The following is a 24,516-nucleotide window of genomic DNA, read 5'->3' on the forward strand; positions in this document are numbered from 1 at the left end:
AAATCTCCAACTCTGAGTCAGAGCCAGAGAATAGTGTGATGTCTGAGTTACTTACCTGAATAGTTAAGCAAGAAATATTAGACAGTTTAAAATCATGACTCATATATCAAATTTCTCCTCAGTAACCTATCACCCCTGACCTGAACCAGCCATCCTACTCCCACCCCATGCCCTTCTCCACTACCATCCTATACAACAGATTCCATACCCATTAGCATCATATTAGCCTACCCACCCTCTGACCTACCTATCTTGCCAAACTCCCCAATTACTCTGCAGGCACCCACCCTTGCCACCAATCTGCCACCCTAACCAATTACTAAAAAGCTGCTTCAATCTGCCAAAGCTTTTCAGCTTGTTAGTGAATTAAGACTTAGCTGGAATATTGCAGTAATGGAATCAAGCATGGACATGACGGATCCTCCCTGCTGTTCACTTCCAGGATTTCCAAAGGGAAAACCCAGTTAAAGTTTTAAAAATAGGGTTATTTGAAAATGAACAAACTGGTAGTACCAGACCTTCACCTGAAGTGTACAAGTCAAGATCAGCATGTAGCATTTGCACAAGTCACTGGTATTTCCTTCTGGTTTCCTACCTGAATTTAGAAGGATGCCATATTGAAAGATCAGGCAGAAAAAGACAAATGATAGTAATTAGCTCATTCTTATTTTATCAAAGAAAGTGGCTCCAATGCTGACAGGAATGCTTGAGCCAATTGTTCCTCACCTGTCTCAATGTTAATGTTTTCTTTTATAATGCTCCTGTGAAATACTTACGATGCTTTATTTCTTAAAAAGGCTATAAAAATCCAAGTTGTTGTCATTGCCTGATGAGCGAAAACACAAGAGAGACCAGAGGGTGATGTATGAATGAAATGGCGGTGGTAGAGGCGGGTACAATTGCAGCATTCGATGGCTGAAAGAATAGGAAGGGTTTAGAAGGATATGGGCAAAATGCAGCAAATGGGACGAGATCAGTTTAGGATAATTGGTCAGCAGGGATGAGTTGGACTGAAGGGTTTGTTACCATGCTGTGTAACTCTATAACTATGACCAGGAACTTGACAAACAATATAGACTGAAATGGTTCTCTATCCTACTATTCTCACAGTAACATTATATAAAAGTATCAAATACATGCAGTTGTCTAGTTGACACTTTTATTCCACAGTGTAAACTGATTGAACAATATCATTGTTTGCAGATTTATTTTTTCCACAGTTTATAAGAAAGGAAGATAAAGCATACAAGAGTTACAGGATAACAGTCCAAACAGGAATATAGGTTAACACCATTTTCTTCAAAGGTAGATGAAAGTCTATGATGGTGAAAGGTGCAGAAGCTATATTGGTCCCCAGTGTTAACACTGAGCACATCATCACCAACATACAGTCAACTATCTCAACTATTCCTTGTATTTGTTTGAAAAAAACACAAACTAATCAGCATCGAATATCATACTGCACCCCAGAAGAGATTATTTGTAACTGTCACTGTCTTCCACAAGGTTAGCATTGTCAGTGAAGGAGAAAAAAAAGCCTCAGCTTGAATCATTGCAGGACCTCCTTTATGGAAGAGCTTAATACACTTACAATATCTTAAAATAATCCACGGAGGCCAATTAAAAGGGATACTTGCCGTGTTTTAAGTTTATAAAAAAAAAATTAATTATTGGTAATATGAATTGTAACACCATTTAATTAGTCAAACCCAGCTCTGAGCTGCAGTTGGTCTCCCTTACCTTCCTTACTAATGCTTCACAATAAAGTTCAAACTGTGTGTTATACAACAGGGGAGGAATTTACTGGGCCTGGGTAAATTTAGAGACAATTTGGAATAGACAGAAAGAGGGGGACAGGCGGAGAGTCAATGCTGTGTGGTCGGTTTGGAATTGTTCATAAACCAGTGAGGCAATACACATGTCCAATACTCAGTTTAAAACAAATTCGAATTTTGCTGTACTCAGTGCTAGTCACATGAAAATGAAAACAAAACCAGGACTCTTGAATAGTGTAAATATTCTTTAAAGAAAGAATAAATATTTAATTAGGTGTTGAATAAAACAAAAAAATAATGGTTTTGGCCTCTTTCAGCATAAAATACCTTTGAAAGATTAATTAATACATGCACATTATGCAAATTAGACACATGCAAATATTTTATGAAGACAATTAAGGGAGGCATTAATTACTGCTTTTTGCTTCAATGAGATTTGTTCTTTTCTCCCCTCTGCAGTTTAACCCTTTAAGTGATGAGCCTTTTGATTTAGGTGCATGACCAACGCTAGCAGAGAATTCCCCACACAAATGTGAAAAAAATTAAACAATTGTCTCCATTAAAATAATATTAATATATGTACATTCATATAATATATCTCTATTCCAGGTGCTGTGAGGAAGATCAACAGAATTTTCTGACACAATGTACTGCCAGTAATTAAGAGCCTGGGAGTGAATTTGCACTCATTCTTGGAAATGATTCAACTTCTGCAAAAGCAATTAATTTGCTTTGCCTGTGCTAATATAGTGAAATTATAAAGCATGACACAAGACAAATAGAAATAATTAGTTCCCCAAAATGATGTTCTCATTAATGCAGTTTTAACAGTGCAAAAACATTATTGCACTGGGTGTACATTCTCTCCCCTGTCACAGTGACCGTGATGAAGTAGTACACGTCTAAATTAAGAGTTCTTATTGGCAGTGTCATTTTTTTTAATACATTTCTAAAGGTTCTAGGTCATGGCTGCATAGAGTTTATAAAACTGCCTGCAGCCTATGCCTCTTAGAATGGGACAATGCTCAGCAATTAATGTGCAAGGCACCGATGTAAATCCTTATCTAACAGCAATCTTTAAACTATTGAATATTGCTTTTTTTTATCCTTTCTGCTAATGCCTGCAATAAATTGTACCTTTTGTTTTCATTTGTAAAAACTTGCTGTCAATCGATTCATGGTTTGTCGAACTGTCAAACACCAAAATGGCAGTGCCAAAATAAAGGAGACAAGGCAATGAGTGTATGATGTTTGGTTCCTGTGTAATCAGTAAAGTGGGCTTTGAACATTTTATGTAAAGAAAACAATGGGTAGTTTATTGGTCTCAGTTTCAATTCAGACACAATTTTACACAGCTTATTTTATGCAGGAAGGCGTTTGGAGACCTACGCATAAGGAACCATGGGCTTGGAAACCTTAGGCTACATATTAACAATGCACAGTGTAGCTTTAATGAAGTTCAATAAGAAAAAAAATTGCCTGATAAGACAAAATCTATGTTACTACTGTCAAGAAAAACAGAAGAGAAGAATAAAAACCATAACAGGAGTTACTATTTGTCCTGTCAGCTCCCTTAAGAGGAACCTGTGTATTATATTTTATTACAAAGGACTCGGTAAGATTTCAGAGCAAGCTCATTTTTCCCAGATAAAAAAACATTACATTTTAACTGGGATGCAAAAAGATCCCAACCTTGTTTATTTTTTTTAAATGTGCTGTCACTTGCTTCAAACATCCTATTAAAGCTAAAACTATAAATTTGTGTTTACTTTCAATTTACACTTGGATCTCAAACAAAGTCTCATGTCGAACTGGGTGAGATTATTTGCTTCGAATCCCCTGTACTGAGTGAAAGCTGTCAGCCTACAGCCTGAACCTGTTCAGTGTTTCTAATCCAAAGACTTGCAACGAACTAGTGAGAATTTGTTTTTTTAAAGAATAAACTTGCATTTATGCAGCAGCTTTTACAAACTCAGGAGGTCTCAAAGCATATTACAAAAGAGTATATTTAGTCTTTGAAGTTGGAAATGCAGCAGCCAATTTGTACACAGCAAATTTCTATTAGTGGCAATTGATAATAAATTAAGAGGTAGACTTGATGTAATCTGAATTCTGGTTAAAAGCATAACTAAAACTGTCCTGGCCTAGGGATAAGCAACACAGATGATTTGGTCTTTGAAAAACAATCTAATGTAGAGCTGATTGTCTGCAGACAAGACATCTTCAAATTAACAAATACTAATGTCTCAGGCTATGGGAGTGACATTTTTGTTTATGCATTCTGGAAACCAGTTTTTTTTAGATTAGATTAATTACTTGCAGTAATCTAATCTAATTACTTACAGTGTGGAAACAGGCGCTTCGGCCCAACAAGTCCACACCGACCTGCCGAAGCGCAACTCACCCAGACCCATTCCCCTACAGCTAAAACTACGGGCAATTTAGCATGGCCAATTCACCTAACCTGCACATTTTTGGACCGTGGGAGGAAACTGGAGCACCCGGAGGAAACCCATGCAGACACAGGGAGAATGTGCAAACTCCACACAGACAGTCGCCTGAGATGGGAATTGAACCAGGGTCTCTGGCGCTGTGAGACAGCATTGCTAACCACTGTGCCACCCATTACTTAGTCACAGAGAAGCGGAGTTAACTGGAGTACCCTACTATATTCCTCACCCTCTACTTCCTTTTATAATGCAGGGTAGGGGATGTGGTGACAGAATGGAGTAGGCCTGTTTAGAGGAAAAGTGGCTGTCCTGACTCTCAATCAAGAAGTTCCACCTATAAAAGCTGTCAGCCAATCAGACTCTCACACCTTTAAAATGACAACTGCACCACAGAGAGCTGTGGCCACTATTGTTACTGCATTTGTGTGATGAGAGATGGATATTGTAGTGCCTGGCGGACTGACTGGATACCAAACTGGCAGACTCACCGAGGTTGGGCAATCTTGGTGTTTGAAAGGAGGGCAACATGAGTGAAACACGTGACTGGCAGTGGTTCTCCAATGGACTCCGGCAGCAAAATTACCCCAAACCCCCAACCCCAACCCATCATCAGCCTGTACATGAAAACCTGCTGGGCTAGCTGTTTGGCATGGGCATGGCTTGGCATATGCAGCTGACAGCTAAATCTCGGTGACAGACAGATGTGGCTTTATTTTGGCATTAATTGCCTACTTAAGAGATATCAATTGGTCCACTAGCACAGGTGTGCCACCCAATGCCACCCTCACTGCTGGTAAAACTGCATGTTCAGCAGCTGGTCAGAAGTGGGAAACACACCCTGTTAAATTTTGTCTGCTCGTACCCTTCCAAAGGAGGAATGTTGCAACAGGAGGCTTGAAGGACAGACAGATAAATAAATTAGATAGACAGAAAGATAGATAGGTAGACGGATAGATAGATGGATAGATAGACGGATAGATAGACAGATATATAGATAGACAGATAGGCGGATAGATAGATAGATATAGATAGATAGATAGATAGATAATGCAAAACTAAACAGAAATGCCTGAGGGCAATAGGCAGGGGGGAGAGGGAGTTTGGGGGTCAAGTTGAAAGCTTACCCCTTCAACACAATTTAAAATGAATGCACCTTCATTTGATTGTGCCTGAATGAGCTGAGTTAAATGGTGTATATCGAATTGCACTAGCTCTTCAAACATTCCAGCTAATTGAAAGTAAAAGAAGAAACTCGCCCAACTGCTGGCTGCCTCAAACTCAGTCATTGTGGATACAATGGTAATAAAAAGTGACATCATTGTCAGGCTGCAACAAAGCGTTTCCACCTCAGCTTTGATTTATAGATACCCCGGGGGCGGTATATAAAACACTTTGCACCTGCACTTTCCTTTCTTGCCTCTTGGCATCAGTTACAGCTCATTACCATACTGATCTCACCTTCCCTTGAAAGGTGACATTATAATGCGAAGAGTCTTTCCCCCATGAAAATGAATGATGGGCAACAAATAGATCAAAGGTGTCAGAATAAGTGGAGCTGAGATGACATTAAAGGAATACATTTGTGATAATGTTATCCTGGGAATGAAATAAAGTGAAGACGGTCAAGAGGGGAGGGGGCTGAAGAAAGCAGAGAAAGCATCAGACGGTGATTTTTCTTCAAATTAAAGTGGTTAAAATATAGAATGCTGACAATTAAATAAATGCATTTGAAATGCAAAGCTGGAGCAGGGCTATGCAAAAGCAGCTTTCTTGGCCAATGCAACTTCTAATGGAAATGTTATGTCAGTGCTGGCCACTCTGTTCAGCTTCACTGAAACACTTATCATGAATCTGCCTCTTAAACAAATGCTACCAGCCCTAAATGTTTCACTCATTCCTGATGAAGGGCTTTTGTTCAAAACGTCGATGCTCCTGCTCCTCGGATGCTGCCTAACCTGCTGTGCTTTCCCAGCACTCTTGACTCTAATCTCCAGCATATGCAGTCCTCACTTTTGCCTAAATGTTTCACTATCTAATCTAGTGATGACTTCATGAACACATCCACCAGAATCTGCAATGTCCAGGTGTAAGCTGGGGAAAAGAGTGCACCTCCATGTGCATTTCGACACCTTGGACTATAGAAGCAGGAGTATAAATTAGATTAGATTACTTACATTGTGGAAACAGGCCCTTCAGCCCAACAAACCCACACCGACCCGCCAAAGTGCAACCCACCCAGACCCATTCCCCTACATTTATCCCTTCACCGAACACCATGGGCAATTTAGCATGGCCAATTCACCTAACCTGCACATTTTTGGATTGTGGGAGGAAACCGGAGCACCTGAGGAAACCCACACTGACACAGCGAGAATGTGCAAACTCCACACAGACAGTTGTTTGATAGGGGAATTGAACCCGGGTCTCTGGCCCTGTGAGGCAGCAGTGCTAACCACTGTGCCACCGTGCCAACCCGTGTGCTACCATGCCACCCCGTAGTTCATTCAGACCCATTGCCCTCAAAGTAGCTGCAGGGGATTTGAGACAGTCACACATCTCCATCTGGAATGTGCCTTTGCAAAAGACGTGTGGAGGAAGATGCATTGGTTTTTGACGAGGTTCGTCCTGAGCAGCTCTGTTATGCAGGGTTCTGTGCTCCATGATCTGTGTGCTAGTAAGCACATCAAGGCAAACAGTGAAAGACACTGTTTGGTTTGACCAAAACATGTTGGTCTTCCAGAGCAAAAGTGTTGACCTCAACCGAGTGTTACAGACTGGCTCATTCCAAGATCCAGGACTACGTGCTGAGGGATATACCAAAGCTTGAGGCAGCTGTCACTAAGGCACCATGGGAAAAGACCACTGTCTGAGGTCTTCCTGGCGAAGTTAAGTGGGTGTCTGTTTAATTATTGGACCTTCCTTGTGCCTCAAGTGCATGTAAATATATTCTTGTATGTGGAAGAGATGCCTTTGGTTTGTTGGATAGAGTCACATTCCCATGTTTGTTTCCTTGACATGCCACTGTATAGAACCAAACTACACTTGTGTCTATGTAGATTTGCAAAGATTTTTTTAATGAATAAAGTATATTTTTCAAATAAAACAAAATTAGCCCCACTAGTCTGTTTCCATCAATCAGTTTGTGGCTGCTTAGTACCTTAACACCATTTACCTGGCCTAGAAAATCATGTCTCAGCCAGTAACACTCATATCTCCAAGTTACAATGTTCTGTTGTATGCCCAGCTAAACTGAGTGTGTGCCTTACTGTATGGTAGGTTTGCTGACACCATTATCATTAAGAGTAGGGGTCTTCCAGGGCTGCTTGGACAATTGTGAGAGAAGAAAATTACTTACTAGTCTAACTAGAAGAAGTTATTGCATTCAACACCAAGTACTTTATTTAATGTTAACAGCTGGTTACAAGTGACATTGCTACAAGAGAGACTGTGAGGAGTACCAGCTGTTTGGTCCATCAAGATCCTATGCTGCTATCATCACAATTCCAAATTACATCATCATAGTGGGTGGTGTTTATGGCACTATTTAATATTGACCCATACAGGCCCACACAAATAGATTCCAGGTTCAAGTTCCATTTAAAGAGTTGAGCACAACATCTAGGTGGATACTTCAGTACTGCACTGTGTCAATTTTGATCTCTCAGGTGGCTGCAGAGGCAATATTTCAAAGAACAGCGGGGAGTTTTTTTTTCCCAGTGTCCCTCAGTCAACATCACAAAAACAGAAGGTGTGGTTACTATCATATTGCTGTTTGTGGGTGCTTGCTGTGCCACTCCCTACATTATTATAGTGCACTTCCTGTGGGAAATGCTCCATTATAGGGATAGGGTATGGGTCTGGGTCTGGGAGGGATGCCCTTCCAAGGGTTTGTGTGGACTTGATGGGCCAAGTGCCCTGCTTACACATGCTGTAAAGATTGTATGAACTAATACATTGTCACAGTGATGATGTTTTGCATGTCAAGCAAGAACAAGCACCTTGTATTTACCTCACACTTTCGATATAGAAAAACGTCTTAATCCACTTCACAAGTGGTTTATCAAACAAAACTTGACACTGAATCTTTTGTGGAGATATTTTAAGGCAGGTAATCAAAAGCTTGGCCAACATCATGGATTTTATGGAGCAATGGGAGGAAGAGAAAGGAGAGGTGGAGTGGTGGAATTCCAGAACTCAAGATGGAGGTAGCTGAATGCATGGCCATCAATAATGAAGAGATTAAAAGTAGGAATGCTAAAGAGGACGCAAGTCAGGGGAAACAGAAATCTGACAGCTGTAAAACTAAAAAGGAAATAACAGCAATTTTGGAAATGATGTTTGTTATTATGATAGCATTTGAATGCAGTTTACATATTGCTGTCAAATTTTGACAGGGGCTTTTGGCTTCTGATCATTAAGTGCTAGAATATTGCATCACCATTCCATCGTATATTCCTCTTTCAGTCAAAATGGGCAATAAATATTAAAGAACTGAATCTTTATTTTCCCCACAAAGGCAATGAAGCAGATTTTAGTTTTTGTCTGCAAAAACTGGTGGTGAATTAGTTGAATGAAGGTCAGATGACATCTGCAGAGGTTGCATAACCTACCTGGTCAGATTATTGTGCAGGAGATGTAGATAGAAATTCACGCTAATCTGTTCAGACAGGTAAGTCACCAGTTTTGAAATTGGGACAGGTGGTGGCTGGGCAGCTGAAACTACACTGGAGATTAGATTAGATTAGACTTACAGTGTGGAAACAGGCCCTTCGGCCCAACAAGTCCACACCGACCCGCCGAAGCGCAACCCACCCATACCCCTACATTTACCCCTTACCTAACACTACGGGCAATTTAGCTTGGCCAATTCACCTGAACCGCACATCTTTGTGACTGTGGGAGGAAACCGGAGCACCCGGAGGAAACCCACGCAGACACGGGGAGAACGTGCAAACTCCACACAGTCAGTCGCCTGAGTCGGGAATTGAACCCGGGTCTACAGGCGCTGTGAGGCAGCAGTGCTAACCACTGTGCCACTGTGCCGCCCACATGTAACCATGCTCTTCCAAGGATGTTCACCTTGACCTAATGGCAATTATTGTGAGCTGTAGTGAGGATGATAGTGATGGTAGTGTGGATTAGCAAACTGTGCACTATATAACTCACCTATCCTTTTTCAGAAAGCTGCTGAAATGCTTTTAAACAACACCACCAAGGTTGATTTGTAAATTTTGAGGAGAGCGACAAGCATCAAACTATGAGAATGATAAAAAGTGATCCTGAGGCCAAGGGAAAATAAACTTTGTGAGGTCACCTAATCATTAAATTACAATCATATACCTTAACTTGGTACCTTACTGAGTATGGTTTATTCCACAGGTTACAGGATTGATTTTAATAAACTGGTTAAGCTTTATGTGGAATATGGCTGATATTAAAAAAAACAAAAGAATTAAGTGACTTTTAAAGGAAAGTTTTTTTTTGATTTGGATCAATGCACAGACTGTGAGTAAACATTCAGACTAAGATCGACCTTGCCAAAGCTCGTTTTAATGTGGCCCAGCTGGAAACCTGCATGCTTGAATAACAAGCTGAAGCAAAATGTATAGCGCATGAGCCAGATTTATAACCATTGCTGTCAAGTACCTTGTATTGTCCTTTCAGCATCTGTTCGTCCAGTGCTGCGGTCAGCTTCCATCTCTTGGGTCACCGAATCTAACAATGGGAAAGATCAGAATACTGAGTTCACTTCTTAAATTGGGTACTTGGACAATATATGTTCTCATAATTTATTTCACGTTGACACATGGAGCCAAGCAATTATTGTCATTATTTTATTTCTTGAAATCTCAGTGAATTATACTGCTTTGTTTCTCCTGCGATCGACCTTTTAATCAGCCTGTTCTGCAATCAGAATACAGAGTGACTAGAGCTTCTGTCAAAGTTTATTGTGCATTGATAAGTGACAAGAGCCCACGTCGTTTCATGAGATTCAATCACAGGTCATTTACATGCTCATACCGTTCAGGACCCGAAGATTGTCTGCAGAGGCAGCTTGTTTTAATGCCTGTTCTGCTTGTTCTCTTCGCTTGGTTTCGAATTCAAGTGCTTCCTGCAATTTCCTCTTTGCCTTCTTTTCTTTCTTTAGCCGTTTCTGAATTATTGCTAGAAGAAAGGCACAGTAATATACTGGTTTCAAATTTTTAATAGGAATACCGTGTTGTTTACACCTCACATTGCTACTTCTGCCTTTCTCTCTCTCTCTCTCTGTCTCAGTCAGGAGCAGAAAACAAATGTTTTTGCCTTCTTCTCACTTACCTCTGTTTTTCTGCTCCACTGCTAACTGCTTCTCCAAGCTTTCCCTCATCTCCCGCTCCCTGAACAGCTCCATCTTCAACTCTGTCTTTTCATGTTGCACCTGCTTCTCCTGGGCCCTGGCATTATCTATGGCAACCTTCAGTAGTCCCTGTACACACCAAACAAATCACAGAACAACAAACACCATTAGCAAGGTATTCAAAATGTCCGTGTCTAGGTTTAAACATCTTAAATAGAAGGACTCAAAGAAAGTCTTTCTGCATTCGCAGCTTTTCCAAACAAGACAAACTGTTCCAGCAATGTTACTCATTTCTGATGGGCTGTTGGAAAATTGAATAGCTGATGGGGAAATTGAATTGAATTCAACATTAACTTTTTGACTTGACTTTCAAAAACTGCAAATTATTTTGTAAAACTATCACACTTTTTAATCATAAAGTTTTGTCTGATTTTGAAATGTTAGACAACCTAACCTAAACTGAACTTTAGGAAGCTGTTTTATCTGTGATGTAATTCATGTCTGGTAGCATGTTCACAGTAGCCCATTAGCCACTATTAAAATCAATTCTAATTGGCAGCAAAAGTATCCAGTTTGTTATGTATGAAATAAATTATCCCCATTTTCCTCCCCTTGTCTCCTCTCTTTCTCTCTTGAAAATAGTAAATGATGAATGGTGCTGCTCCATGCCTTCCAGTATCTCACTTATTAACATACCTTTTTTTCTGTAAGGCCAAATAAGGAGTATCATTGAGTTAAATGACAAACTTCACTGACATCATGGCTGACCTCAATTCTTCTCTCCTAGTGTCCAAAAACATGTCTTAGCTTCGCAGATACTGATCAATGATAGTGGCTGAATTTCTCCATTTCTTTATTCAGAAGACATTGAAGCTATTGTGTTTCCTCCCAAATCCACCCCCAAAAGGGAGTAAAATAAATTTATATGATGTGACTTGGTGTTGTATTGTCTATGGCAACCTTCAGTTGTCCCTTTGCACAAAAAAGAACAAATCACATAACGACAAAACACCATTAGCAAAATAACTAAAATGTCCCTGCGTAGGTTTGAGATCATTAAATGGGTTCTTTTTTATCTTTGTCTCGTGGTATATCACGCATCAACAAAAAGTTGATTGGCTATGTTATAAGCTATCCTGATTTGAACACATAAACATCAGCTGCCACAATGTACTCGGCTGAATAGCTTGATAGCCAATCAATTGGGGGAGACGTCAGAGGGCAACAGTGGTTCAAAGAGAGTTACTTGGGACGTCCAATTAATGATGGCCTTGACATCACCCCTACAATGGAGCTCAATTATTCTGCATTTGATTGAGTTTGTTTTATAGCAATGCTCATTGTGTTTGATTGGTTAAACTTGATTGTCAACTTAGAGTGAACAAACAATTAAGATCTGGAATCGAGAGGTGCAACATGGAGTAGACATTTTAAAGCACGTTCATAAAACAGTTACAACATTCATTGAGATATAAGTATAAAGCATTGACATTTTTCAAATTTTGAAACACTCAACTTATGGGGAGATGCACACAAAGTTGTGTCATGAGTGACATTTGTGATTTAAAGCCTGGGAACATTACATACACATTGTCTCCAATACACATTTGTACTCAGCTTGGTGCAAGATGACAGAAGCAAAGTACCAAACATACCTATCAAAAACATTAGTGCAACAATATAGAGTGCTACTTTTCGTCAATATCTTGAAGATTTATTTTAAAGTATCACATTTCAGGTTAATTAAAACACTTTTCAAATGTATTGCGTCAATAGGTGTCACTCATCATTTCCAGCAGGTGGCACTTGTATCCCAGCAAATTAATCTTGCATAAGACAAATAATAATACCTTTTCTCATATGTAAGGCAACTGTGAAAATATTTTACACAAACACTGACTAGCTTAAGTGATGGCAAGGTTAAAAATTGCTGGTTTCAGCAGTCATCCGATTGAAGAAATAAAATTAAATTCAAGCGAACAAAGTTTGCAATACAGGTGTTGTAAATATCAAAGTAATAATGGAGTGCAAAGAAGGTTAATAGGAGATTTAATAGAGGTATTAAAAACCTTGACAGATGTTGATAGAGTAGATAAAGGGAAACTATTCCCACCGGTTAGAGGGTTAGTGACCAAAGGACACAGATTTACAATAGCTGACAAAGAACCAACAGAGGAGATACAGGGATGGGGGTGGGGGGACCATATTTTAAGATGGTGAGTTTTTATCAATTGGAAAGCAGTGCTTGAAAGGGTAGTTGGATCCGATTCAGCAGAAACTTTCATTGGGAAATAGCTGTATCCTTGGAAAGGGAAATAGAAAAAAAATAGCATGTGGTCTGCTCTTTTGGCAACACCAAAGTCAGCTCAGGGTTGTGCCAGGAATCATTGGCAGCAAAATAGACCCCCAAAGCAGGAGACAACATTTCTCTACTAGTGACCCTTTCTCAGCCTGACTACCCTCCCTTTCGAATTATTGACTAAGGACCCTGAGGATGAACTGATAGTCTGCTTGAACGTTGTGGGCAAGGAAATCCCCTTTATGATTGATACCGGGGCCAACACTTGAAATCTGAGCATGGTGGCTCAGTGGTTAGCACTACTGCCTCGCAGAACCAGGGACCCGGGTTCAATTCCAACCTCGGGTGACTGTCTGTGTGGAGTTTGCACTTTCTCCCAGTGTCTGTGTGGGTTTCCTCCGGGTGCTCTGGTTTCGTCCCACAATCCAAAGATGTGCAGGTCAGATGGATTGGCCATGCTATATTGTCTATAGTGTTAGGTGCATTAGTCAGTGGGAGTTGGGCTTGGGCTGCTCTTCGGAGGATCGGTGTGGACTTGTTGGGCCGAAGGGCCTGTTTCCACACTAATCTAATCTAATCTAATATGACTAACAGGAAAGTTCCAAGATCCAGCATAGGTACAATGGGTCAAATGACATTCTACTAAAATATTCTTCTAAATGGATATAAAAAATATCAATATATCATGGATGAGCTGATAATCAATTGCAGATAAACAGATCAGCAAATGGCCTTATTTTGGAAATAATTGCATTACTCCTCTGACGAGATTGTTTTCATTTTGTGAAGAGGCCCATTTTGCATTCCAATTGACTGTGTGCCTATCATATTGATTGCTGACATCAGGTCTGTGAAAGGACCTGGATGATCACTGCACTTACCTGGATGTTCGTCAGAAGAGTTTCTATGGAGGAAAGTCCATCAGGAAAGAGGAGAGGAGTTGGAAAACCTGGAGGTAGGTGCTGGCCAGCCAGGGAAAGCTTCTCAAAACACTCCCTTGTGGTTGGAGTAGAAATCAGGACTTCATCTGTGCACAACAGAAATAGTAAACATTTGTCTGCTTTGTTAACTTGCAACCATTTTTAAAGCAATCATGCTGTTTAGTTTTGACAGATTTGTTTTATTTTGTTGACCATTGTGTGGAAGGTATTGACACTTTGTTTAGCTTCATGCCACTGAATGGGATTGGAGCAAATTGAAATCCTGCTTTAATTCTGAGTATGCAATGAAATTAAGTTGATGTCTTTCGCACGTGGGTTGGCTGTGGAGTGAAAAAATTTTAAAAATTCTATATATTCAGTCTCATTTACCTGCCACTCAAGTTCTGTTGACTCGTTATTTTTGATAAAAATCAGAGAAAAGCACATACTGTCTTCATATTACATATGCTGTAATAAACGTAAATGACAACATTGTGCAATTAAGCCCATTTAAATTTTTGGGCCAATTCCACAGTTCTACCTCCAGTTCAAGAATCAAAATACACATGCACAAACCTTATTTGCTAGAAAGTGGATTCCCAAGCCTGGAATTATTGTTGTTAACGCTACTGTATGAAACTTAGCAATATCGCTTCAAGCAATTTTCAGCTTTGAAAGGGGTATCTATTGCCCCAGAATCCAGTAGTCACTAATTAAACACAACAAAAGCAGTAGAAACTAAATAGCTAAATGGCACCACTCTGAGATTAAAGAATTTTACATCAATCAATTTGAAAGCAATATAAGACAACTGATATTGGACTGCCAATACTAGGATGCAAGAATCAAATGACTTTTACTTAAAGAAAAATTCCAAAACCTTTTAGTTAAAGGAGACTCTGAAGAGATAAGTGGAGAGATTCTTTGATAGCTCAACTGATAAATGTATGTGCAAGATCAAGATCAATTAGTTAGCGTCAATCAAGCTGTCATTAAAGCATCATTGGATTTGTACTACATGTTTTTGGCTGAAGCTTCAGATCCAATGTTACAACCAGAACACCATATTTAATTTGATGGTATAACTAATAAAATTCTGTCCTAATTGTAAAACCATGCTTCTTTGCACATTAAAATTGTGACATGCATTAACGCAACATTTCAAGAAAAATTGGTGACTATTAACTGCCTTCTGAAATGGTGAAGCAACCATTCAGTTGAACCAAACCTAAACAGGAAACAAAACGTTGTGTGTGTACCTACACCATGTGGACTGCAATAGTTCAAGAACATAGTTTATCAACATCTTCTCAAGGGTTGGTTAGGATGAACAATAAATGCTGGTCTTGCCAGCAATGCTCACATCTGAAGAAAGGATGAACAAAGTGCAAATGATCAGAAGGAACATAAAAAGCAGGTGGTCTGGGCTCAGCAAATGTAACTTTTGCTCTGGATTTCTACATTTTATAAACGTATCCTGTGTTTGGCCTCACGTTCGGACTGAGACCATTGCAATTCTTAAAGAACTTTTTTTTTCAATACTGATGATTTCTATGAAGAACATGTGTGAAAAAAAAACAAAAGGAGCACCTGAGTTACAAATGTTCTCATGATAAAACAAATTGCACTCACTTCAGAAAGGACTATGTTATTCTGCCTCCCAGCTTCTGAAGAGGTGTACCCTGAAATGTCCATGGGCTAGTGATCTCAAAGCTAAAGTCAGGACCACACACACCAGGAACAATCCCTGCTGGTCAATGCAATGTTACTGTGGGGAGATCAAGGTTCTAGCCATGGCCCTGTCACCTACAACCTTTATGACTCAGTGATGGCTTTACACTGACTGGATTACTCCAATACGTTTTATGTAAGGTCAAGAACTGATGTACATGTGGCCTGGTTCTGATTTTAACCACACTCCTAGTGTGTGTATGACCCCTGTCATTGTTACTATTCCAAACAAAGCTGCATCAGAACAAAAGCAGCTAATCAGAGTCATATGTCCTTTTAAAATCTTTTCTTCACTTTGTAAATAGCTATGGAATTCAACAAACTACAGTCATTATTATGGAAACATCTTAGCAACTTCAATGTAAGCATAATTTATGGCATATTTGTTGGATCTTATTGCTGATTTCTCATTTCTTAAATACTTTAAGTTTTTATTGTAAAAGTTATAATTTGTTTCAGTTTAAAATTGAAAGGCAAACCATGTGAACTTTTCATGTCTTTCCTTCAAAAGAGATGGAAATTAACTGAGTGCACAGATGGAGGAATAAGTGCTGTATTCATCTATAATGAATGGCATAAATAAGGTACATACCAGCTCAAAGCAAAATTATACTTAGGTACAAAATTGACAATATATTATTAATAATTCTTATGTAAAATAATTAATGAAACAAGTTCTTTTGTCCATCTTTCACGCACTATTGTAAAGTGTTCTTGTATACCATATGTTAAATGCAATGCAAAAATGTCAGTACTATAAATGATTGATGTTACCCTTTAACAGACTTCAGCTCACTTTGATTATTCATCTTTTATGTGGGCGTTGCACTTTTGGAAAAGAGCGATGAAAAGCAGAGCTCACCTACTTTAATCTGAACCATCAGGCTATATTTTCTTTATTAATTTTTACTGTTTCTATTATTTATACATTTTCTGCGGATTCTGTTCAGGACGCATCAGTGTGCAGATGTGTTTGCTGCATCCAGCTCAAAGGCTACTCCACCTAGCCCATATGGTGAGCTCAGCTTGGTCCAAGATATACCCCACTCTCTTCCACCCACTCCATATGGTAAACTGAGACTGGCCAGGGTCCTGCTTCCACTACCAGGGCCATATGGCACAGCCAGCTCAGCAAGCACTCATTTACCTTGTATTAATATTTTATCCTCTCCACTCAGTATCCCACAAGCTCTGGCACTGGAGTCCAAGTCTAAAACAGTAAGGATTTATTCTCAACTCCCAGATGCATTAGACAAAATGTGATGCTGCTTTCTGTCTGCTCAAGGTCATCTCATTATATTCATTTGTACACTATTGCCTTTTATTTCACATTTTATTATAAGATCTTATAGAGTTTGAAAATGGAAACACCTTTTGCGATGATTTGTTCTTTCTGCAACTGCAATTATTAAACTAAGTACAGAACCAATAGAAATAGCCTGATTTCTGATATTCTACATTGGATAGAAACAGTATATGTATTGGTTCCTGTCAAAAAACTGCTCAATCTTGTGAGAGGAAACTAGCATTCTAAATCAATTTAGTTTTCTAGGAAAGATATTCTAATTAATACATGCATGATGTTTACATTTCTTCAGTGCTGTCTCAGGTTAGGAGATATGCCTAACTTCATACAAATAATTTGCTTTTAGGTTACAGTAATTTAACCTCAACACAATGGTTTGAATTACCATTGAATTAGAACAAGCAAAACACGCACAATAAATGCTGAATGCCTAGATAAAGAATCTCTGTTAATTTCCTTTTTAAGCAACACGTTAAAATAAAATTTCCACTGCACAGAGGTTAAGCTGTGACATAAAAGGATACAAGCAACACATTTTAAATCATGAACGTGTCAAAGGAGTTCAGAATTAAAAATTAAGATTAGGACAGGCCAAAACTCAGAGGTTAAATACCCCCCAAAAAATCTATTCCTTTGGTAACACTAAGTAATGACATCATATCCCATCTATCAATTTTCACAGTTGTACATCTGCCATCTGTTCCATCTGCAATAAAACTGCTTATACACACATATACAACTGTCCACAAGGTAACAGTCTACACAAAGCCAACAGATTCTTAAGTTACATTCAAAAGCCTGCAACATTAGGATCCCACTTGCACTGCAAACTAAATTACATAGAAGAAAATGCTGCAGCTCTCGATTTGCAGATGCCTGCCAAACAGTGGCAACAGCTGGTGCCATGTTAATTAGTTTATACTATTTATTCCATGTATTTCTACAGCAGATTGAGTGAAAACATTGGAGATAATCCCAGCATCTGCACATAGACTGCAGCATTTAGTTACCAGTCCCGGAATTAACTAATATAAGATTTTAAAGGTGGCTGTGCATCCTTTTAAGAGCCGGAAGCAAGAATGTGCCATTGAAGAAATGAAAACACTGTCAGGACTCCCTTACTGATTTATATACCCATTTTTTAAAAAAAAAGATCCACCATTATTTGTAATTTGCAAAATAATTAATTTGATTTTTTTCACATCTTTTTGATAATTCAATCATATTCAACAATGGCAGCCTGTCCCTATGAAGTTTGGTTAGCTTGATAACTAAAGACTCTGCCTCTAGCTTACTGATGCTGCATTTCACGTTGGTACTTTTTGTGGAAGTTCACTTCCTCACTTGCATTAGAGTTTCAGGACAGCAGTCTCGAGATGCTTGCACAGTACCACTATATTGTAGGTCATGCAAGTAGCATCACATCACTGTGAAATTACTGATTAGCCTGTCAGTCTTGGGCATGTAGATAGGTACTCTATTTACCTGACAATTGTTTTAAAAAAACAGATTCACTTGTTGTACATCCATTTGTGCAGAATAATGAGGGCTTTGATTGTAATTATTTTTCCATTCTCATTCATCTTACCACCCTAGACAGTGCTGAATACTAAACAGGACTCATTTACGTGGTGAGACTTTGTGTGTTTGTGTATGTGTGTGTGCACGCGTGCGTGTGGTGTATACAGCTTTCATAGTTAGTGAACAAGGAATGTTAGCTTGTTCAAAGATTCATTATGGAAGTTCTTCAATAGAAATCAATAAAGTGGAACATTTTCACTGTCAAAATGCATGTGAATAATGATATGTGCTCTAAGCAGTCAACTCCTTTCCACCTCTCGATCTTTGCACACTCTCTACCAAGGCTGAGTTATTTAATAAGTGGACAGTTTAAAACAGACAAGCAATGGTTTACTATTTAAAACCTTGGTTAAAATGAAACTGAGCTCTCTTGAATTGACAGTTATTCCATTGTTTGCCAGTGCCAACTTCTCTCTTACAATTTGAAGTTAGCGATTAATTATACAAACAGTTCAATCTTCTGGGAAAGTTAATTATTAAAGTCAAGCAGCTGCCATCAAAATAAAAGTTATCCTTCTGTTCCAGCTGAAGTGAGCATATTTGTTCCCCTCATTGCATTTGTTCCCCTCATTGCTTTAAGAACAGAAGATTCTATGCTGGCAATTCAGAGAGTTGTGTGCATGTTTATTTGACCATCAGTTTGCAATCATTGAACGGCACTTAATTATAGCAACAGATGCTTGAGTATAGGAACCAGAAAAATCAAACGCCTCATTTCCAGGTTATTTTTTTTTCCCATCGCTTCTGCCAACAACAGATGTGACAACCCTCCGGGTACTCTGCAGTAAATACTTATCAAATCCTAACAGGTCACCTGTGTCACAAACAACATCACAGTCACAACTCTTTCACCTGATAATAGGCAGCGAAAAAAAACCATGGAGATCTGTAAATAAAATGCACTTAGAATGAAATAGCATAATGTGAAATTGCTTTCGTGGTGGCTACGAGAGAGGCCTCTGACAGTTCTTGGCATTGATAAATAACCTTCTGATTAATTGTCTCCACTCCTATTGTGAGGTTTGCTGTCTAAAGGACCAGTCAAAGAAAGGATGACTCAATGTTTGTAACTTTGGCAAATGATAATGAGAAATGTGTCACTGCTAACACTAGTAAACCATGATGGGGCACTGAAAACACTCATGTCTCAATATTGTAGTGAGGTATCTTTGAATTGGAAGGATCAATGTGTGATGTGTCACAATTCTCACAAAGCTGTGTCGCCTCAGTTTGTGCACTTCTGGATTGGTAGTGGACACAATTAGCCTTGAGTTACTTTTTGAGCTATTTTCAGCAGATCACTTTCAGTTTATAGACTATGTTGTCCTTTCTCTCAGAACTTTTGCTCCAGACTGTCATTTCTTAAAATTATCATGGTGGTAAAAAATGCTCCTCATCTGAAATGAAACTGTAGCAGCCACTTTCTATCGTCCACACTAAAATGGACTGCAATGTGACACATACAAAATGTAAGTCTGTTGTCCTCTATATCCAAAAGAAACAGGATTAACTTTATGTAGCTTCCATCTTACATATAGCAAGAAAGATATTTGGTTCTTTATTGGTACAAACATGTATGTACTTTTTAATTTGGAGTATTTGTGAAACTAGTTTTATATGGCATGATAGTGCCAAGGCATAACAATTCTCATACAATTCTCACCTTGACAGAGAAAGTGAAATATGAATTTTAGCACTGTTTCGTCTGACCTTCTAATATCTACAGTTTCACAAAGTGAATTAAACTTTTTACAGCTTCATTTCAATGGTACAGTTGGGCAACTGCAGAAATTGTGGCTGTTCAATATATTCTTCAATGTGCAGTCTGTGTAACCATCCATTTCAAATTGCAGTGAAAACAATTAAGTCAGCTTCGCTAATTGATATAATCAGAATTTACAAGACAGATGAATGTGCCTCCAATGACAATAAAATCTTTCTCTGTGATTTCTGCCAATGCTTGTGGATATATAAAAGTTATAAAGTCATAGAATATTAAATGTTTACAGTACAGGAAGCCATTCAGCCCTTACTGTCTTTGCCAGCCCTCTGGTGCATGAACAATTTGCCTGTGGTCTTTGCCTGTGAATCTGTAAATTATTTTTCATCAGATGGTTATGTAATTCCCATTAAAAGCCACAACTGAATATACTACCACCACAAACTCAAGCAGTACACTCCAGACTCTAACAAAATGTTACAAAAAAATGTTTAATGTCAATACTGGTTTTTTTTTAGTCAATCATATCTCTATATATCAAGTTTTCTGTAAATAGAAATAGTTTAACTTTGTCCAGCTTTCTCATGATTTTGAGCACTTGTATGTGTGATATTCATCAAATGCAAACATACAAGTTCATAGAATCCCTACAGTGTGGAAGCAGACCATTTGGCCCATTCAGTCCACAGAAACCCTCTGAAAAGCAGCCCTCCCACTGCCACCTTACATCTGTAACCTTGCATTTCCCATGGCAAATCCACCTAATCTACATATCCCTGGACATTATGTACAATTTAGCATGGCCAATCCACCTAATCTGCACCTGAAGGAAACCCAAGCAGCGTGTGCAAACTCCACACATACAAGGTTGAAATCAAGCCCAGGTCCTTGGTGCTGTAAGGCAGCAGTGTTAACCACTGATCCACCGTGCCCCTCTGTTAAAAGTTAAAAGAAGTAGGCCATTTGTCCACTCACTCCTCCCTAGAACATCTTGACACCAAGACCAGCTACGTAAGAATCCTACACATTGACTACAGTTCAGCCTTCAACACTATTATCCCTTGAGACTGATTATGAAACTTAGTGATCACGGACTAAGCCCCACTCTCTGCAACTGGATCCTCAGTTTCCTGACCCATAGGCCATCATCAGTGGAGACTGTGAACAATATTTCATCATGACTAACACTCATCTCTGGAGCCCCTCAGGGGTGCATACTCAGCCCCCTACTGTACTCACTGTATACCCATGACTGCGTCTCCAAATACCAGATTAATGCCATTTACAAGTTCGCTGATGACACTACCATAGTCAGTTGAATCACAGATGGCAATGAAACAGACTACAGATGGAAGGTGGAAGGCCTGGAAAAATGGTGCACTGAGAACAACCTAGCTTTTGATGCTGGCAAAATGAGGAACTCATTATTGACATTCAGCGGGATGTAACTCATGCCCTCTTATACACTAACAACACAGAGGTGGAACGAGTGGAGAGTGTCAAACTCCTGGGAGTGGTCATCAACAACAAGCTTTCTTGGACTCTTCATGTGGACGCACTGGTTACAAAAGCCCAACAATATCTCTTCTTCTTAGACAGCTGAGGAAATTTGGCATGACGGTGAATGCCCTTGCCAACTTTTATAGGTTCAGCATTGAGAGCATTCTGTCTGGATATATCACTACCTGGTATGGCAACTGTACCATTGAAGATCGGAGACGGTTACAGAGAGTGGTGAACTTGGCCCTGACAATCACAAAGGCCAGCTTTCCATCTGTAGAATCCATTTACCAGGCCTGCTGTCAAGGAAAATCTGCCAGCATTTTCAAAGATTCATCCAATCCTGGCAATGTTTTTCTACAACCTCTACCATTGGGGGAAAGGTACAGAAGCCTGAACACACGCACCACCCAGTTTCGTGACAGTTTCGACCCTACTGTTGTTAGAATACTGAATGAACTCACAAACTCTCAGCATTTGCCTGTACCTGTGTTTTTGTTTTTGCCACTGTTTACCTATTATTTACTTTCTATGCTACTTAACTCTGTGATCAGCCTGTATTGCTCGCAAGACAAAGCTTTTCACTGTGCCTCGGTACACGTGACAATAAATTCAATTCAGTGCAAGCCTGTTAACCATTCAACACGATAACAGCTGCTCTGTTTGTGTTTTGAATTCCACAATTGCATCTACTCCCGGTAACCTTTGATTTACTTGTCTAATAAAAATCAATGTACCTCCTCATTAAAAATATTCAATTATTCTATCTCTATAGTCTTCTGAGGCAGAGTTTCAAAGTCACACAACCCTCAGAGAAAGGAATTCTCTTCATCTCTGTCCTAAAAGAGTAATTAGTTATTAAAATTGTGGTCCCTAGTTCTGGACTCATCCATGAAAGGAAACATCCTTTCCAAAACCACCTTGTTAAGACCGCTTAGGTCTTTGTACATGTCAGTTAAGTCACCTTCACTCTACTAAATCCCAGTGGAAACAAGTCTCTGTCTGATCTATCCTCATAAGACAACTTGCTCACTGCAGGTATCAATCTCATAAAATTCCTTTACAGTGCCTGCATCTGTGGAGAAAGAAACAGAGTTAATGTTTCGAGTCTGATCAGACTCTTCTTCTTCAGAAGACTTGAGACATTAACTCTGTTTTTCTCTCCATAGATGCTGCTAGGTCTGCTGAGTTTCTTTATCATACTCCTGGTCTTGATCCTTACAGTTAAGTTCAATTCCTCATGTAATAAAGTATAGCATCCCACAAGCCTTGAACTGTGCCTGCACACTAATGTTATGTGACACAAGCATCAGAACATGTGTTCCTCCTCTTAGATATACCACATCATTTCACATTTGATCCTTACTCAGACTACTTAGTTTAAACCCTCTCTATTTATTTGGTTTGCATGAATCAGTACTGGGATTGTGGGAATTTGGAATGGTCTACACCTGAACTGCATCGGGGCCAATAGCCCACAAACAAGAACCCACCTCTCCCACATCAGTCTCTGAGGCATGTATTCATCTCTCTAATTTGATATACCCTATGCAAGTGTGCACAGAGCTCAGAGAACCAGTCCTGAGATTATAATTTTTGAGGTTCTGTTTTATGATTTAGTACTTAGCTACTCCTCCTCTCTAAGTAGAACCTCTTTGCTAGTTTCAACTATGTCATTGGCATCTACATGGACCACGAGCATTGAATCCTCCCCTTCCCACTGCAAGTTCCTTTCCACCCTTGAGGAGGTATCCTGCACCCTGCACTGGACAGGCAAAATTACCATCTGGACTCTCACTCTCCATTGCAAAGCTTTAATTTGATTTATTATTGTCATATGTATTGAGAAACAATGAAAAGTGTTGTGTTTGTGCTCTACAGGCAGATCGTACCATACAAAGTGCATCAAGTAGTGGAACAGAGTGCAGAACAGTATTACAGAGAAGGTGTAGGTTTCTCACTGCACAGATCTGCTGAGTCTCTCCAGCACTTTCAATCTTTACTTTCATATTCATTTCCTCTTGTTATAAAGAATAGATTCCATTAGCCTTCATAAATACTTGATGTATCTGCTACTAACATTCTGTTACTCATGCACAGAACACCCTAGCTCCTTTTGCACCTCATAATTCTGCAGTTGTTTGCCAGTTAAATAATACCCTGTATTTTTATTCTTCTTGTCAAAGCAACCTCCTTCATATTTTTGCCCACTCACTCAATGTACCTATATCAGTCCGCATCCTCTTTATGTTTTCTTCACATCATATTTCTGTCCCATCTTTCTACCTAACAGCCCTTTGAAATTTAGTTATTGTGCTTTTGTTGCCCTCACCAATGTCATCGACATAAATTATAAAAAGCTACCATCCCAACAAGACCTCAGCATGATACCACTCACCACATCCCGAAAAGACCCATACATGCAATGTTTGACCTTTGCCAACTTCCCTGGTGATTACAATTTCAACAAGTTCTTCTTTGCCTTCCACTTCCTGATTTATAACTCTGACTGGGACCTTTTTTTTGTATCCTCTACCATGAAGGCAGAAGGACACCTTTTCCTTATCATGCATTATTACCATTTCATTTCCATTCTTTAAAGGACCAACACTCACTTTACACTCTACTTTTTCAGCTATTTGTTAAAATAAACTCTTGCTACTTGTTTTAAAATTTCTAACTAGGTTCCTCTCATACTCTAATTTCTTTTTCCCAATTGACCATTTAGTCATTCTCTGACCAATCATATGACCTGCCATTTATATCTGACCAATTATCCGCTTTTTCATTACCTTCTTTAGTGGATGACATGTTGGATTATCTCCTTGAATTTTTTTCATTATTGTAGGAATATACTTATTGTGTATTCTGAATAACACCCATAAAGGTCTACAACT

The 24,516-nt window shown here is 39.1% G+C and overlaps 1 protein-coding gene across 6 annotated transcripts in view; it reads right to left on the minus strand.

Annotated features, from left to right (window-relative positions):
* LOC132816389 (dachshund homolog 1-like) overlaps positions 1-24,516 on the minus strand; it is a 592,865-nt gene that overhangs the window by 21,892 nt on the left and 546,457 nt on the right. For all 6 annotated transcript variants that reach the window (XM_060825885.1, XM_060825881.1, XM_060825884.1 and 3 more), the window contains 4 exons: positions 13,743-13,888; positions 10,544-10,691; positions 10,247-10,390; positions 9,872-9,940 (listed from right to left, as the gene is read on the minus strand). In XM_060825885.1, the coding sequence (XP_060681868.1) occupies positions 9,872-9,940; positions 10,247-10,390; positions 10,544-10,691; positions 13,743-13,888 (507 nt within the window). The remainder of the gene's footprint in view (positions 1-9,871; positions 9,941-10,246; positions 10,391-10,543; positions 10,692-13,742; positions 13,889-24,516) is intronic.

The sequence above is a fragment of the Hemiscyllium ocellatum genome, chromosome 6, assembly GCF_020745735.1.
Source record: "Hemiscyllium ocellatum isolate sHemOce1 chromosome 6, sHemOce1.pat.X.cur, whole genome shotgun sequence".
Classification (NCBI taxonomy): domain Eukaryota; kingdom Metazoa; phylum Chordata; class Chondrichthyes; order Orectolobiformes; family Hemiscylliidae; genus Hemiscyllium; species Hemiscyllium ocellatum.